At 46.5% G+C, this 15227-nt stretch overlaps 2 protein-coding genes across 2 annotated transcripts in view; one reads left to right on the top strand and one right to left on the bottom strand.

Annotated features, from left to right (window-relative positions):
• Positions 1 to 2259: 2259 nt before the first annotated feature.
• Positions 2260 to 15227, bottom strand: part of CHRM5 (cholinergic receptor muscarinic 5) — a 13729-nt gene continuing 761 nt past the window's right edge. The window contains exon 2 of the mRNA XM_006018498.2: positions 2260 to 3934. Coding sequence (XP_006018560.1) covers positions 2260 to 3852 — 1593 coding nt within the window. The 5' untranslated portion in view covers positions 3853 to 3934. The remainder of the gene's footprint in view (positions 3935 to 15227) is intronic.
• The window catches only part of AVEN (apoptosis and caspase activation inhibitor), a 189618-nt gene continuing 189501 nt past the window's right edge, over positions 15111 to 15227 (top strand). Inside the window, exon 1 of the mRNA XM_014517360.2 lies at positions 15111 to 15131. Within this exon, the coding sequence (XP_014372846.1) occupies positions 15111 to 15131 (21 nt within the window). The remainder of the gene's footprint in view (positions 15132 to 15227) is intronic.

Below are 15227 nucleotides of genomic sequence, written 5' to 3'. Positions count from 1 at the left end.
TTACAACCTTATAAATTTTGCCTTTACTATAGCTTGTGTCACAGAAGTGTACATTAATTTTGCACTGAATCAAACATACTATTTATGATGTTTGATCCAATGCAAATTAAAAAGAACCCATTATAATAGTCAACTTGGACACGCTCACTATAGACAAAAAAAAACCTCTGGATAATGACACAGGAAAATCAATAAATGTGTCTATATAAAACCCCATAATTTCTGTTAATAGTCATATGCACCAAAAATAACAGGCACAATACAATGTTTTTCAAAATCAGTCATGTTGTATTCATATTTTTTCACATTACTGCTAGTCTTCCATTAACACTTATTTCCCCTCTGAAATATTAGGGATTTTTTCAAATTAATAACTTGCAAAGATTCATTGACATGAATGTTTGGTTGTGGAGAAACATTTTCATGGTAACAACCTTTAATGAAATGATATAGAGATTCCATTGAAAACAATGATGAATTCAGGAAGATTGCCATGAAATCTGCCGCATTATCAACAGTTCAAGTATTTCATGACCACTGCATTGTCATGCTAAGGTATATTGTAGTTGTAATAAGGAGATCGGCCCAAACCTAATCTCTGGAGCTAAACACCTCTGAATTTTGATAAAGGCTACAGCTGGATCTGAACTCTATGTCTTGAGCTCACCTCTAGTACTGTATTCATAATTATTCTTTTTAATCTGTTGATAAGCATTTGTTTATTTTCAGACTCTTTTTATACCTATAACTTCTGTTACCTTTTGCTTTGTTTTCTCCTGGTTTTTTCCTGCTTTTGGACCCTTGACTTTATTTCACCACTGTGGGCCAGATCATCAGCTGCACTCTAGCATTTTTTTCTTGCAAGGCAGCTCTCAAGATCATGAATTCAGGTACTGAGTGTTCTTCCCTGCATAACAGAATCCTCTATTATATAATGCCCTTTCTGTCGTGTGGCAGAAAGGGCATTATGGGGGTATCTGTAGATCCCTGAAAACCTTGGCTGCTCCTTAGGTTTTACTCAATTTACTCCAGGGGTCTGATCCCTAAATGCACAGTCCAACATGGGTTTAAAGCCCTTTTTTTTCTTCAACCCCCAACTGTGCTGCAAATGCAGTTTGACAGGACCAGAAGATCTAGCCCAACAAGAACTTTTAAGTCCAAACCAATTAATGAGAAATTTGTAAAGCTCTTTGAAGATAAAAAGTACTGTATAAGTGGCTAAGTGTTAATATTATTATAGAAAAAAATCAACTTGATTCTTTAGAAGTCCTGTTTCCATCTTCTGGTGATACCAACTTTTTCAGTATTTTTAATATATAATTGAATCTGTGTGATATCAGTAGGTATATTTTCCTGTGTTCTGCGTATTACTAAACTAAAGGTTACTTTTAGGGCAATAAAAATATTAAAGAAGTTTTAAAACTTTTTCTTATAAGCTGTACATCAGAGAGCAGACAAAAGAAATCTATTATGTAGTGTAGTACATTCAATTTTGTACCATCCATTCTCACTGTCATATTGACTTATTTTTTAAACAATTTTTTTAAGAATACTTGAGACGTGAAGAAGCACTTCAGAAATATCTGCTACCACCCTTGTTTAAAGGTGATACTGATTTGTGTGAGAACAATGCTACTAACTTTGGGTTCTTAAAACACACATACATTAATCTCCCATAAACCCTCCTTCCATCCAAAAACATGTTATTCTAAAGGAGAAGGTTTGTCCATAATCTTCAACTCTGTCTTCAACTCTTTATTACTGGGGACTACTGTTTGTGCCTTTACTCAGTCCCTACTCCATTCAATCAGGTTGTGGACTAGTCTCACAGGGGAAATGGTGCAAGCTGCATTGCATGGGACATTTAAAACTAGAAGAGATAAGACTGTTGAAAATATACAGGAAAGAAGAATGTCGCACTGCAAGTAGATGGACTGGATGACTTAACAGGTGTAATCCATCTCTCATATGATAAGTTTGCCATTCTCTGCATGAAAGGAAGAACAGGAGGCTTGCTAAAGTACTAACAGGAATGCAGGTCCACTGAGTGACCACAGACACTCACTGTGGTTCACAGCAGCTTCTGCTGCCCTGCTCCTGAACCCAAGCATATCAGTATCATGCAAAATTTTACCTTTTTTTGTGCTGAATTTTTTGTGTCCCACACGTGGAAAGGAACACCTCTGAAAAGAAAGAACCGCAACCAATTTACAATGCCTAGTCAATGTACACTGTTCTCCCCTCATGATATAAGAACATTCATGGCAGTTTGGTATTCCCCTGCCAATATAATTTCTCTTCCACTTTTTTTTTTTTCCACTGACAGAAAAGCAGCATCTTAAAAGTCTTCCTGAAAGTTTTGTTACAGAGAGCATAACAGATGGGGTTAACAGTGCTATTCACGTAGCACAGCCAATAACCAAGGTGCCACAGTGTTACTGGGATGCAATCAGAGCAGAATGTGGAGACCAAAACCATTATGTTGTAGGGAGTCCAAGTGAGGATAAATGCCAGAAGAATGGCACTTAAAGTCTGGGCTGCTTTGCGTTCTTTTATCAGGACCATTCTTTTCCTTTTTGTGATTTGGTTACTTATATTTGGATCCATGCTCTTGATGGAAGGCTCTTTTGACAAAGCAGCAGAACAGGGAGTTATTTTTACTTTTCGGCAACCGCTATTTGTTTCTTGGGTGCCATCAGCCTTAACCACCAAGCGGAATTTGTAGGCCACACATTTTTTACTTTTTTGCATATGGCCTTTGGCTGGAGATAAAAAGTATTTCTGGGTTTCAAAATCATTTTCCTCAGGCTGGTCTTTGATAAAATCTTCTTTATTCTCTTCCTCATTAAATTCTTCTTCCTTATCTTTCACTGGGCCTTTGTAAGTTCCTTGAAAGACAGAATCAGTGGCATGTTTGTCCTCTTCTTCTGAGGATGCATAGCTACTGCAGGTTGTTAGCTGGTCTGCCTTAGACCAGTCATTACAAGAACTTGGTGTCTGAGAAGCTTTCACTGTGGCTGAAGTGCTCCGACTAGATGAAGACCAGGAAGCCTGACACCTTTCCCTTTTGGCTAAATTCTGTTGCTTGCAACTAAAGCAGGACTTTAGAAGAGTTTTCTGGGGCGTTATCATCTCAAGCTCTGCTATGGAATCAGACCCTTGAAGTTCAGCAAGGTCCTTGGTACGTTTCTCAGTTTCTTTATAAATACGGCAATATAAAATAGTCATCACTGACACCGGGATGTAGAAAGCAGCAATTGCAGTACCGAAGGTGATAATAGGTTCATACAAAAACTGGATCTGGCATTCTTCAGGTGGGACTGTTCGCTCCCCCACAAAATACTGCCAACATAAGATTGCAGGTGCCCACAAAATAAAGGAAATTAACCAAGCTAGACCAATCATGATGCCAGCCCTTTTGGGTGTACGCTTAGCTCTGTAGGTTAAAGGCCTTGTGATAGAAAAGTATCGATCAAAGCTGATAACCAGCAGATTCATTACTGAGGCATTACTAGCTACATAGTCCAGTGCTAGCCACAGGTCACATGCCAGACTTCCAAGAGACCAATGGCCTATTAGTATATACGATGTGTAAAGATTCATAGAAAATATTCCAATGATGAGGTCTGCACAAGCAAGGCTGAGTAAGTAGTAATTGTTAACAGTTTTCAGCTGACTGTTGACTTTGAAGGATATCATTACAAGAATGTTTCCCACTATAGTTATTAGGCTTACAATTGCTGTAACAGTAGCAATTGTAATCACTTCCCAAAGGCTATGCCCTTCCAATTGTTTGTGGTTAATGGAAGTACTGTTTATAACAGTGGAATTGCTGTATAGATTTACTTCCATTCTTGTTCTTGGTATATTATAATCAGGATATTAACACTGTTGCAGATTATTTTTTGTATTTGATAGGAGATTTTGAAGACACCTGTAAAAATTAAAGGGGAGGGGGAGGGGAGGGAGAGAAAGAGAGAACAGCTTATTAAATTGCACTGGCTTTTCATTAGAGGTAATCAAAAAAAATTGTAAAAAGTTCCTATCAGATTATTTTAATTCTTTCTTTGCATTCTAATTTCTGTTCCTCCTGTCGTACACATACATTAAACATATATTTTAGGGAAATGTACTTTGATAACATGCAGAATTTGTGATATTTCTAAATACCACCAAAATGACTATTGTTTCTTAAGACATTCAGTCGTGTTGACTCATGTCTTGAATACTAAAGAGGCATGTCTACACAAGACATTTACTGCAGAGTTTACTAATTAGTTCCACAGTTAGCATCTTGGCTTCTACATGTGCGGCTCTATTAGGTCACAGAAAACTAATAAACTCTGCAGCAGGTTAGTACTTGTTCATGTAAGTACTATTGTGCTGTGGAGGTTTTTTTGCACAGCAATGTATGTGTAGACGCTGACCTGGCTGGCTGGGGCCACAAGGGTGCTTTGGTGTGGGGGCTGCCTGCTGGTTAGCTCCATAATGAAGCACCCTCATGCCCCAGTTACCCGCTCTGCAGCATGTTGAGCCAGGTTGGATCAGCCCCGGCCTGGCAGGGTGACCCCCTGGGCCTCCTGCCAGCTGGGGCTGCTCTGACCCACTCAACAGGCTGTGGTCCCAGGCTTACAGGTAAACGCAGATCCCAGGAGCAATACATTTTGGCATGATACATGCCAGAGTTTATCACTTCACATTAATATGCATGTATAGACACTCCAAAAGTCATGTTCTTAATCACATGTTGAGTACAGGTGCATGTACATGTTCTTTTGATGATGTGTAGCTGCTGTAACAGGTATTGACACACAACACATGTTCTTAATCACATGCTCTTATCCACCAGACATTAAGCTTCACAAAGCCTGAGACAGCGTTCCATGAAATTCGTTTTAGAAGTTAGTGTCATAGTCACATCAGTTCTTGCCTCTTCTTCCTTATAGCTAACTGCAGCTCTTCAAAAAGAGCAGGAGAGAGATAACACAAAATACCTTGAGTTGGAATAGTGGTTGCAAAGATGGACTACCCAGCAGCATTGCACACTGGCACTGGTCCGGGTGTTCCCAACAATCCACACTTCACCTGGCTACAGTTCAGACACTGAAGTTTTATGCAGGTAGACTTTTCCACAACAAATAAACAACTAGTACTAGCAGAGATGGGGCATACAGCAATCACTGCAAAAATATATAGCAAAGCACCAGACATCACTGTGTCTTCTATAGTTACCATCCCTGTTTCTAGCTAAAATACATATTTTCAAGCAGGGCTGCATGTACAAGTTCCATGAAAAATAAAGTACCTTCTGAGGAAAACTAATCTGTGAATATTGTTGAAATGAAGCTAATATTTGCATTACTTTGAAGAATATTCATAGATTCATAGATGTTAGGGTCGGAAGGGACCTCAATAGATCATCGAGTCCGACCCCCTGCATAGGCAGGAAAGAGTTCTGGGTCTAGATGACCCCAGCTAGATGGATATCCAACCTCCTCTTGAAGACCCCCAGGGTAGGGGAGAGCACCACCTCCCTTGGGAGCCTGTTCCAGACCTTGGCCACTCTAACTGTGAAGAAGCTCATTCAATATATTACCAATAAGGCAAATACTGAATGAGCAAAACCTAAGATGTCGTCAGAGTCTATTTTTTGAGGAGATAGCAAGTAAAAATATGACAACTGTCTTTTAAAATGTTTATGTAGTTTAGATATAAAACAACTTGGCTCAAATTTAGTCCCAGAGTAAAACTTGCAGTAATAGTATTACTTTACATGCTAAATATCACTTATTTTAGGACAATAGTGAATCTGTTCTAGGTTTGTGCTTTACTTTTGATTATAGAGGATAAGTCCTTAAAAATTCTAACTTTGCAAAGAACTGAAGAGGTTAGTAGGAAACACATTTGCATCTGTACTGAAAATAGAAAATGCTACAGTCAGTGTGCATGCATATATAAAAAGCAAATGCTACAATATGTGTGTGCATGTGTGTGTGTAAAACTGAAAACTAGTTAGTGTATGTACATATGAAAAAGAATAAATGCTGCAGTTGATGTGTGCATATAAAAAGAAAATGCTGCAGTCTGTGTGTGCATGTGTTTCTTTAAAACAGAAAATTTACTACAGTCAGTTTGTGTGTGAATATGCATGTTATATATAGGGGTATGGATACATACATAAACTTCCACCCTTCTATGGTTTGGAATCATTCAAATTCATGGGGCTATTCAAACATTAAAATAATCTCTAAGTGGAAATGAATTAAGCCTGCTGTGTTTAGTGTCAGAATCACCTCTCCTTACTCTCTGGCCCTTGTGAAGAGCAAAAGTGCAATGAGGCTGAAGTGAGTCTTCTCACCTTAATACTATGTATTATTATTATCCTCCGATCTTATCCAACTACCATATTTACTCAACTACAAGATGAGATTTTCCTCCAGACACCATGGCTAGGGTCAGAAGTTACACCTAAATCAGTTTAAGTGATCAGAAACTGGTTTATACCTATAACAGAATGTAAGTTTCATAAACCAGCATAAACCAACATAAACCAGTTTCAAAATGACCAAAACTGGTTTAAGATAACCCTGGTTGAATATTGTATGAGACTTAAACTGATTAACAGTTTATGCAACTTCTGTCCCAGATCCCTTCCTGGTTTAAGTTAAATCAGAGTCCTCCAGCATCCCAGTCCTGGGCTGGGCTGTTTGCTCCAGAGAGCTGGGCTGGCCCCACCCCTCCACTCCCTAGCCTGAGCAGGGGCTGGGACCTGGCCAGATGCTGGCCCACTGAGGCAAAGGGAGCACGGAGGGGGTTTATTCCTCCTCTCCCCTGGTGGGGGACTGTGGCCCCTGTCAGCCATTCCCTCCCTCTCCACTCTAGTGGCAGGAGAGGGAGCATGGCCAGAGGCAGCAGGCATGGCCTCTGCCATCTACCTGCCTTGCCAGCATCTGGGGCTGCAGGGCTGAGCCGAGGGCTTGCAACTGCTGCTGAGAGTGGAGGAAGAGGGGCCAACCCGGCTGGGTGGCCGGGGCCTGGGCCCTTCCCAGGGGGCTACAGCTCAGGCTGGGGTTGTGGGGGCTGTATGGCTCCCCATGCCCAATCTGGGCAGGGATGTCATGGAGCTCCAGTCAGCTGGGAAGGGCCCTGCGGGGCCAGCCCATGGGGGCAGGGCCCTTCCCAGCCTGCTGCAGCTGCATGACAGCCCAGCCTGGCAGTATGGGCAGGGGCTGGCTGGAGAGTGGGTTTCCTGGGCCATCTTGGGTGTGCCAGCAGGCCCCGAGCCCAGCAGCTGCCACAGCACCCCTTGTCCTGTGCAACAGCTGGGGCTGCAGGCACACAACCAGCTGTGGGCTGTCTCGGGCTGGGGGGCGTTATTCTGCCCTCCTCACTTCCAGCTGCTACTGCCGTGGCTGCGCTGCCCCATGCCACTCTGGTTGGGGGGAGGGGCAGGAAGCTTCAGCCCTGCATCTTCTGCCCAGCACGTGGAGCTCTGACTCCAGCTCCTGGATGCCTTGGAAGGCAGAAGGCGCCTGGGTGGAAGGCGTCTGGGAGCTGCAGCCAGAGCTCCATGTGTAGGGCAGAAGCTGCCAGGGTGAACCTCCTCCCACCCACCCCTGCCTCACCAGAGGTGGCGTAGCATCAATAGGAGTAGGAGAGGGAGGAGCCGCTGGAGGCGAGGGGAAGCTGGCTTGGCTTGGCAGGGCTGTTTTTTTCCCATTACATCCAACTGCAGCATCTGCCCCTGCTGCACCATGCAGCACTGCTTGGGGCAGGGGGAGCTTTCTTCAGCCTAGCAGCTGCAGCTCAGCTTCTGGATGCTTTCCTTGCGCTTCACCTGCAAGGGCTACTGAATGCGTGAGGTGGGCGGAGTGGGTTGAAAGCAGTCGGAGCTGGAGCCAGAGCTCCCCGAGCTGAGCTGAAGCTGCTGGGTTGAAGAAAGCTCCCCCAGCCCTGAGTGGTGCTGTGTGATGCAGCAGGAGCCACAGCTGAACGTGATGGGAGAACAACAGCTCTGCCCAGCCCGGCAGCTTGTACCCTGTGTGTGGAGCTCCAGCTGCAGTTCCAGATGCCTTCCACCCAGATGTCTTCTGCCTTCCAAAGCATCTGAGAGCTGGAGCCAGAGCTCCACATGCTGGGCAGAAGCTGTGGGGCTGAAACTCCCCTCCCCCTCCCCCAATCAGAGCAGTATGGCACATCTGTGGCAGCTGGAGGTGAGGGGGCAGAACACCCCCCTGCCCCTCCTGGCGCCAGCCAGCCTGCAGTTGGTTATGCATCTGCAGCCCCAGGACAGAGGGTGTGGCTGCCAGGTTCAGGACCCACTAGTACCTCTGAGCTTGCCCGGGAAGCCCGCTCCCCAGCCAGCCTCTACCCATGCTGCTGGGCTGGGCTGTCATGCAGCTGCAGTGGACTGGGAAGGGCTCTGCCCCCATGGGCTGGTCCCGTGGGGCCCTTCCCAGCCAGCTGGGGCTCCATGATAGCCCTGCCCAGCTTGGGAGCAGGGAGCAATCTGGCCCCAACCCAGGATGTCCTTCTGCATCCGCCCTCAGCAGCATCTGCAAGCTGGCTCAACTCAGCCCTGCAGCCCCAGCCCTGGGTGGATAGCAGGGCCATGCCAGCTGGCTCTAGCCAGGCCCCCTGCCACCCAAGCAAGAGAAGAGGGGAAAGCTGGGCAGACCCTGACTGGGACGGGGTCCCATGCCCAACTAGAGACAGGGGAGTTTAATCCCCACCCCTGGGCCCCTTTGCCTGCGGCACTGCCCTAGCAGGTGTCTGGCCTTAGGGACCCCCTGACAAGGGCTGTTCCCCCCTCCCCCTCTAGGTACACCCCAGCTAGTGTCCCTGCAGGCCAGGGTTGGGGTTTAAACCCCTCCACAGTCATACTTAGCCCCTGCAGAGGCCTGGTCACGCTCCAGTCAGCTTCCCTCCAGCCTTGTGGCTACTCCAAAGGGAAGGGAGGGCTGTTCTGGCACCTCTCAGCTTTTAGCCTGAGCCACTACAGGCGTGTGAGTTTCCCTGACCCTAACTTAAACCCTGGTCTAGTTGTTTGGCCTAGAGGGGCATATATTTACCCTAGGGCCATAGAGTTGCAAGTTCAAGCCTGGGTGTGTGCCCAGGCTCCTGGCTAGACCCCTGGGTCCAGGATTTTTTTTTCAGAGGGAAGGGGTGCTGGCTCTTACTTTGGGGGTCTTTAAGAGGGGGCTTGATAATTACCTAGCTGGGGTCATATGAGCTCAGACCTACCAGGGGTCATATTCATTCCAGCCCAGGGCAGGGGGTTGGACTTGATGATCTACTTAGGTCTCTTTCAACCCTACTTCTATGAATCTATGTGCCTGCATTTCCAAAATTAAACATTAATGTCTGTGCACTTGCAATTCAGTTCAGTCTTTGCAGGTTAGACTAACCTGCAAAGACTGAATCAATTCAGGGTCTGGCTTTTTCAATGTCTGTCCCTAGCCCATGGTGGGCAGGGAGGAAACCTTGTCTTCTAGCTTCATGTGCTGACTGGGGAGGCAGATGCTCAGCTTTGGCTTCAGCCCTGGGTCTGGGGTTAAAGCCAGAGCTGAGCTGTAGGGCTGTGCGAAATTTCACCACCAGTTTTGTTCAGACCTGTTTCAAGGACCTTAACAAGGATGTGGTAAGGCTTGAGAGAGTCCAGAGAAGAGTAAACCATATGATCAGAGACTTGCATGGCAAGCCATACAAGCAAAGGCTGAGGGACCTGGGACTCTTCAGCCTGAAAAAGAGAAGGCTGAGAGGGGACTTGGTAGCAGCTTACCACTACATCAGAAGCATATATCTAGGGCTTGGGGAAAAACTGTTCACCAGGGCACCCTTGGGGAAAACTAGGAGTAATGGTTGCAGCCTGAACACCCTAGTTGTGAAGTAGTTTTTCCTAATGTTGAGCCTGAACGGAGCCTGAAATGATCTTCCAGGAGTTTGTGACCATTACTCCTAGTTTTCCCCAAGGGTGCCCTGGTGAACAGTTCACTGAGCCCTAGATGTACACTTCTGATGTAGTGGTAAGTCTGCTACCAAGTCCCCTCTCACTCTTCTCTTTTTCAGGGTGAAAAGTCCCAGGTCCCTCAGCCTTTCCTCAAATGGCTTGCTGTGCAAGTCTCTGATCATATGAGTGGCCCTTCTCTTGACTCTCTCAAGCTTTACCATGTCCTTGTTAAGGTGTGGAGCCCAGAACTGGATGCAGTACTCCTGCTGCGGTCTCACCAGTGCTGAGTAGAGCTGAGTAGAGCAGGACAATCACTTCTTTGCAACGGTTTTGCTGGAGATGCAGCAATTGATGCATGCCAGCGTATTGTTGGCCCTGCTGGCTACAGCATCGCACTGCCGGCTCATGTTCATACTGTGGTCAATAATTACCCCCAGGTCTTGGTGACAAGTGATGGGGGATTTTCAGTCCTGCTGCCTGATGAGAGGCAGCAATTGCACAAGCACCCATGACATGAGTTTTACCTGTCAGCAGCAGCTAGGGGTGCAGGGCCCCAGAACCCTCCTGCACCTATCTCCTTAACAGCTGGCAGGCTTTGTGGCTGCAGCAGGGCCTAGCAGCTAGGCCTGCAGTTGTTGCTCCCCCGCCCCAAGACAGACACAGTTGCACAAGCACCCATGACATGAGTTTTGCCTGCCTGTGGCCAGAGGTGCAGTGTCCCAAAACCCAGAACCCCTGCACCCATCTTGTTGACAGCTAGCAGGCTTTGTGGCCTCAGCAGGGGCTAGCAGGCCTGCATCTTTCACCCTGCTGCACCTTAACACACACAGTGTCACCCATGTCACAAGTTTTGCTTGTCTGCAGCTAGAGGTGCAGTTTCCTCCAAACCCCTACACCTATCTCCTTGAAACTTATCAGACTTTGTGGCCTCCATAGGGGCTAGCATGCCTGCAGTTTTGACCCCACTGTAGTAACACATACACGTGACACAAGTTTTGCTTTCAGGATTTTGGGGTGCAGTTTCGCCAAACCCCCTGCACCTATCATCTTGAAACTTGGCACACATCATGCCCTCAGAAGGGGCTACTATTCCTGCAAGTTTCATCCAAATCTGGCCAGAAATGACAGTTATAGCCTGTTTTGACATTCCCCATTATATCCTATGGGCAAAACGTTGAAACAGGGTCAAAACGGCTAAACGTGGCGATGGAACAAAACAGTTGTTTCGACTCGAAACAAAAGTCGAAATGGACCACTGTTCTGTCGAAACGTCGGTCAAAATAGAACGCTTCTGTTTTGCACAGCCCTGAGTTGCTGCCTGCTCTGGGCTGAGGTGGCTTGTGCAGTGTGAGAGGGGGGCATGAGGTGGAGAGGGAAGGGGGAGTATGCAGGGGAGACCCAGGATCTCACTGATTTCCTCCAAGAGAAAACAACCAAACTACTACATTTGTTTTCCTTCCATGTCTGCTTGTTTTCCTTCTTCTCTTCATCTCCAGTAACCTTTATCTTCTCTCTGGTTACAGACACAAGTTTGTCTTCTCCTCTCCTCCTGTTAGGCCTCTATCACATGCTTGAGTGACCCTCCCATCATCCACCACACACACCAAAGTCCCTGTTGACTTCTTGGGTTAACCTCAGAATTTGTACTCAACCCTTATCTTAAACGTTCACAGCTCTTCACAGCCTGTTTCCTGCATAGTTTCATAGTAGCTAGGGGCAGGAGGGACCTGAACAGATCATCTAGCCTGACCCCCTGACACAGGCAGGAATGAATGCTGGGGTCACAAGACCCCAGACAGGTGATCATCCAACCTCCTCTTGAATTTGCCCAAGGTAGGGGCGAGGACCACTTCCCTGGGAAGGTGGTTCCAGATTTTGGCCACCCTAACTGTAAAATATTGCCTTCTGATCTCCAACCTAAACCTATTCTCCATCAGCTAATGACCATTATTCCTCATCACCCCAGGTGGTGCTGGGGAGAAAAGAACTCTGCCTATTTGCTGTTGATCCCCCCCTGATGAGCTTGTAGGCAGCCACCAAGTCCCCCCTCAGCCTCCTCTTGCTGAAGCTGAATAGGTTCAGGTCCTTCAGTCTCTCCTCATAGGGCCTGTCCTGCTGCCCTCTCACCAAGTGGGTGGCCCTCCTTTGAACCTGCTCCAGGCTGCCCACATCCCTCTTGAAGTGCGGCGTGCAGTAGTGGACAAAGTACTCCAATTGCGGCCTGACCAAAGTCACCTAGAGGGGGAGTATCACCGCTCTGGACCGGCTTGAGATGCACCTTTGGATGCATGACAAGGTATGGCTGGCCTTGCTGGCTGCGGTCTGGCATTGGCGGCTCATGTTCATCTTGGAGTCCATAATGACTCCAAGATCCCTTTCCGCCTCTGTGCTTTTGAGAAGGGAACTCCCCAGCCTGTATGTATGCTGTGGATTCTTTCCCCCAAGGTGCAGCACTCTGCATTTATCTATGTTGAACCCCATCCTATTCTCATCTGCCTACTTTTGTAGTCTGTCTAAATCTAGTTGAAGCCTCTCTCTCCCTTCAAGTGTGTCCACCTCGCCCCACATCTTAGCGTCATCAGCAAACTTGGACACCGTGCTTTCCACCCCCTTGTCCAAGTTGCTGATGAAGATGTTAAACAGCGCGGGCCCGAGGACCGAGCCCTGGGGTACCCCACTGCTCACATCTTGCCAGGTGGAGTATGACCCACCCACCACTACTCTCTGGGTGCGCTCCATCAGCCAATTTTTTACCCATCCAACTGTGTAGGCATCAATGCCACAGTTGCTTAATTTATTGATGAGGATGGGGTGACAGACAGTGTCAAAGGCCTTCTTAAAGTCTAGAAAAACATACTCTAGCATTGGCCCTTCAGTCCACTGCCTGTAATCAATCCATGACAGCAATTTCCATCACCCATTTGTTAAAATTTCAAACAAGCACCCATATGTGCTTTTCTCTTGCTGCCCCTAATGCTAGGCAGGTGCTTCCCATAAACATCTGAAAAGTTAATTCATGTTCCTTAAGATCGCCTCTTGACATTTTCCCTCGCTCTGAACCTGTACCCACAGAAAAACTTGATGAAACACCTACTGCTGACTATATGATGCTGATTAATACTGTCTCACATTTTTCTCTTTTACTCCCATCTGTCTGAATCCATCTATTGTCTTGTATTGTGATAGAGTTGGAGTGGTGTTGTAGCTATGATGTTCCAGGAAATATATGAAGCAGGAAATGCTTTTTTGTGGTATCTTTTATTAGACCAACAGTATAGTTGGGAGAGATGTTGGACAAGTTTCAGGATTTATATTGTGAGCTCTTGTGTGCCTATTGATATAATGCCTAGGCTCACAACAATTATGGTTTATAAATATGTCCCTACCAATAATAATAACACTGATCTCTCTGTGAAGAACTGTCCATGGTTCATTATCTTCTTTACATACATTGACACAAGCCATTAATTTAGGGAATAATAACAACATGCGTAGCAGCTGTTGCTTTGGCTGACTGTGACCACAACAGACTGCTGTGGTAGCCATGAACAGTGGTAATACTGCAGAACTATTAACAAGTCCTAAATAGTGTAGGGAGTGTTTATGCTGTTGGGGTTATGACTGGGATGTGGGTGATTGGACCTTGACTCAGGAGACCAGGAACAGAGAAGACCAGAAATGAACAAGATCCAGATGAGATGACAGAGTCAATAATCTCTTGACTCTATCATAAGCAGGTGGGTCTTCTGAGATCTGTAAGGGACCAAGACATAGGCAGTCACTCTGACTAGAACAACTAGCCGTGGGGATCGGGAACAAAAACCAGGGATCCAGGTCAGAGTCACTAGCCAAGGGATCCACAGTAGGCAGCTGTAAGAGACCAGGACACTGGGTTTGGTAGTCATGGATGGTTATCAAATTAAAGCCATAAACCAAGAGCTACCTGGCTCCCCTGAAGACAGGGGTCTGAACTAGAACCAGGAACAAAGGGGTCAGCAGACTGGCAAGTCTAGAGCAAAAGGGTCTAGGCTAGAATCTGGAATCAGCAGGTAGGAACCAGGATTCAACAGGCTAGAAGCAGGAAAGTAAGAACAAACAATCAGAAATATGAGGTGAGACAGAAGCATCTGTCCTGTTGAATAAACCTGCTGGACACTGAAAAAGCTGCTGCTTATAAGCAGGCAGCCAAGCCCACGCAGGCAACTGGGGCCAGCTGGAAGCAGTTAAATTGTTGGCAGCTGATCCATTCAGGTAACCAGGGCCAGCTGGGGGCAATTCAGCCTGCCTGCTGCCCTGACATATGCCAGCTCTGCATCACAACATTTCCTTTAATGCTGTAGTCATTAGATATACTAGCTTTATAGATTTTTCCCCAACGGGTTGTGTACATGTATGGGGACTTAATGTAATTGTTTTGATTAATGTCGCACAATTTTGTGCCATATAAGCATTATTTTAATGTGGCATCCATTGTGGTGTGTACTTTGTGTCATATGAGATTTCTCTGTGGCTAAATATTGTGGCTTGTGTTTTTGTTTGGGAAGCCAGTGGCCTTGCGTCCTGTGTGAATAGCTTGGTGTGATCATGCACTTAAGTATACATGGGTGGTATGGAATGTAATAGCCATATTTCAAGTATTATGTCTCTTGTGATGGTGGCGGTGGCTGGAACAGTTGTGCAGTAACACAAACTCCAGCTGTGAATCGTGTCACCCATGCACTCTGAGGGAATTCAGCACTGCAAGGACGAGACACCCCGCCTACACTCCCTCCTTGTGACGTGGATCAAGCCCATGAGCCTCACCATGCTTCGAGACCCTTGCTGGTGATGATACTGTATCTACAGCCAGGCCCACCGTTAAGCTGGCCAGCATAGAGGACATTTCGGTTTTCTGCTACTCTGTCCTCTATTGATACGAAACCCGATGCCTTTATGTCCTCTAGTTTTCTAAATAAATAAATACATATTTCTCTAAATAAACGTCCTCTATTTTCTAAAATAGAGGACACAAAGGCGTCAGGTTTTGATCAATAGAGGACAACCGGGCTGTCCTCTGTGACGGTCACCCTACCCACTATGGTGTGGAGGCATGCATCTAGGTGCCAGAGGTGATTTGCCCTGGCCCTCACCACTGTTTTCTGGCGTGTGAAACTCCGCAGGGATGGATGGCTCCGGGCCGCAGGTGTGCGGGGGCCTCACAGCCTGTTTCCTCTGGAAGTCCGCGACAGCCCGCCTATGCGGACCGTAGCCCCGACCCTTTCCCCAGAAGGCCCACGCG

The sequence above is a fragment of the Alligator sinensis genome, unplaced genomic scaffold (genome assembly GCF_000455745.1).
Source record: "Alligator sinensis unplaced genomic scaffold, ASM45574v1 scaffold262_1, whole genome shotgun sequence".
NCBI lineage: Eukaryota > Metazoa > Chordata > Crocodylia > Alligatoridae > Alligator > Alligator sinensis.
Note: the sequence above shows the minus strand (reverse complement) of the source record. Positions and strands in the feature narration are given on the sequence as shown.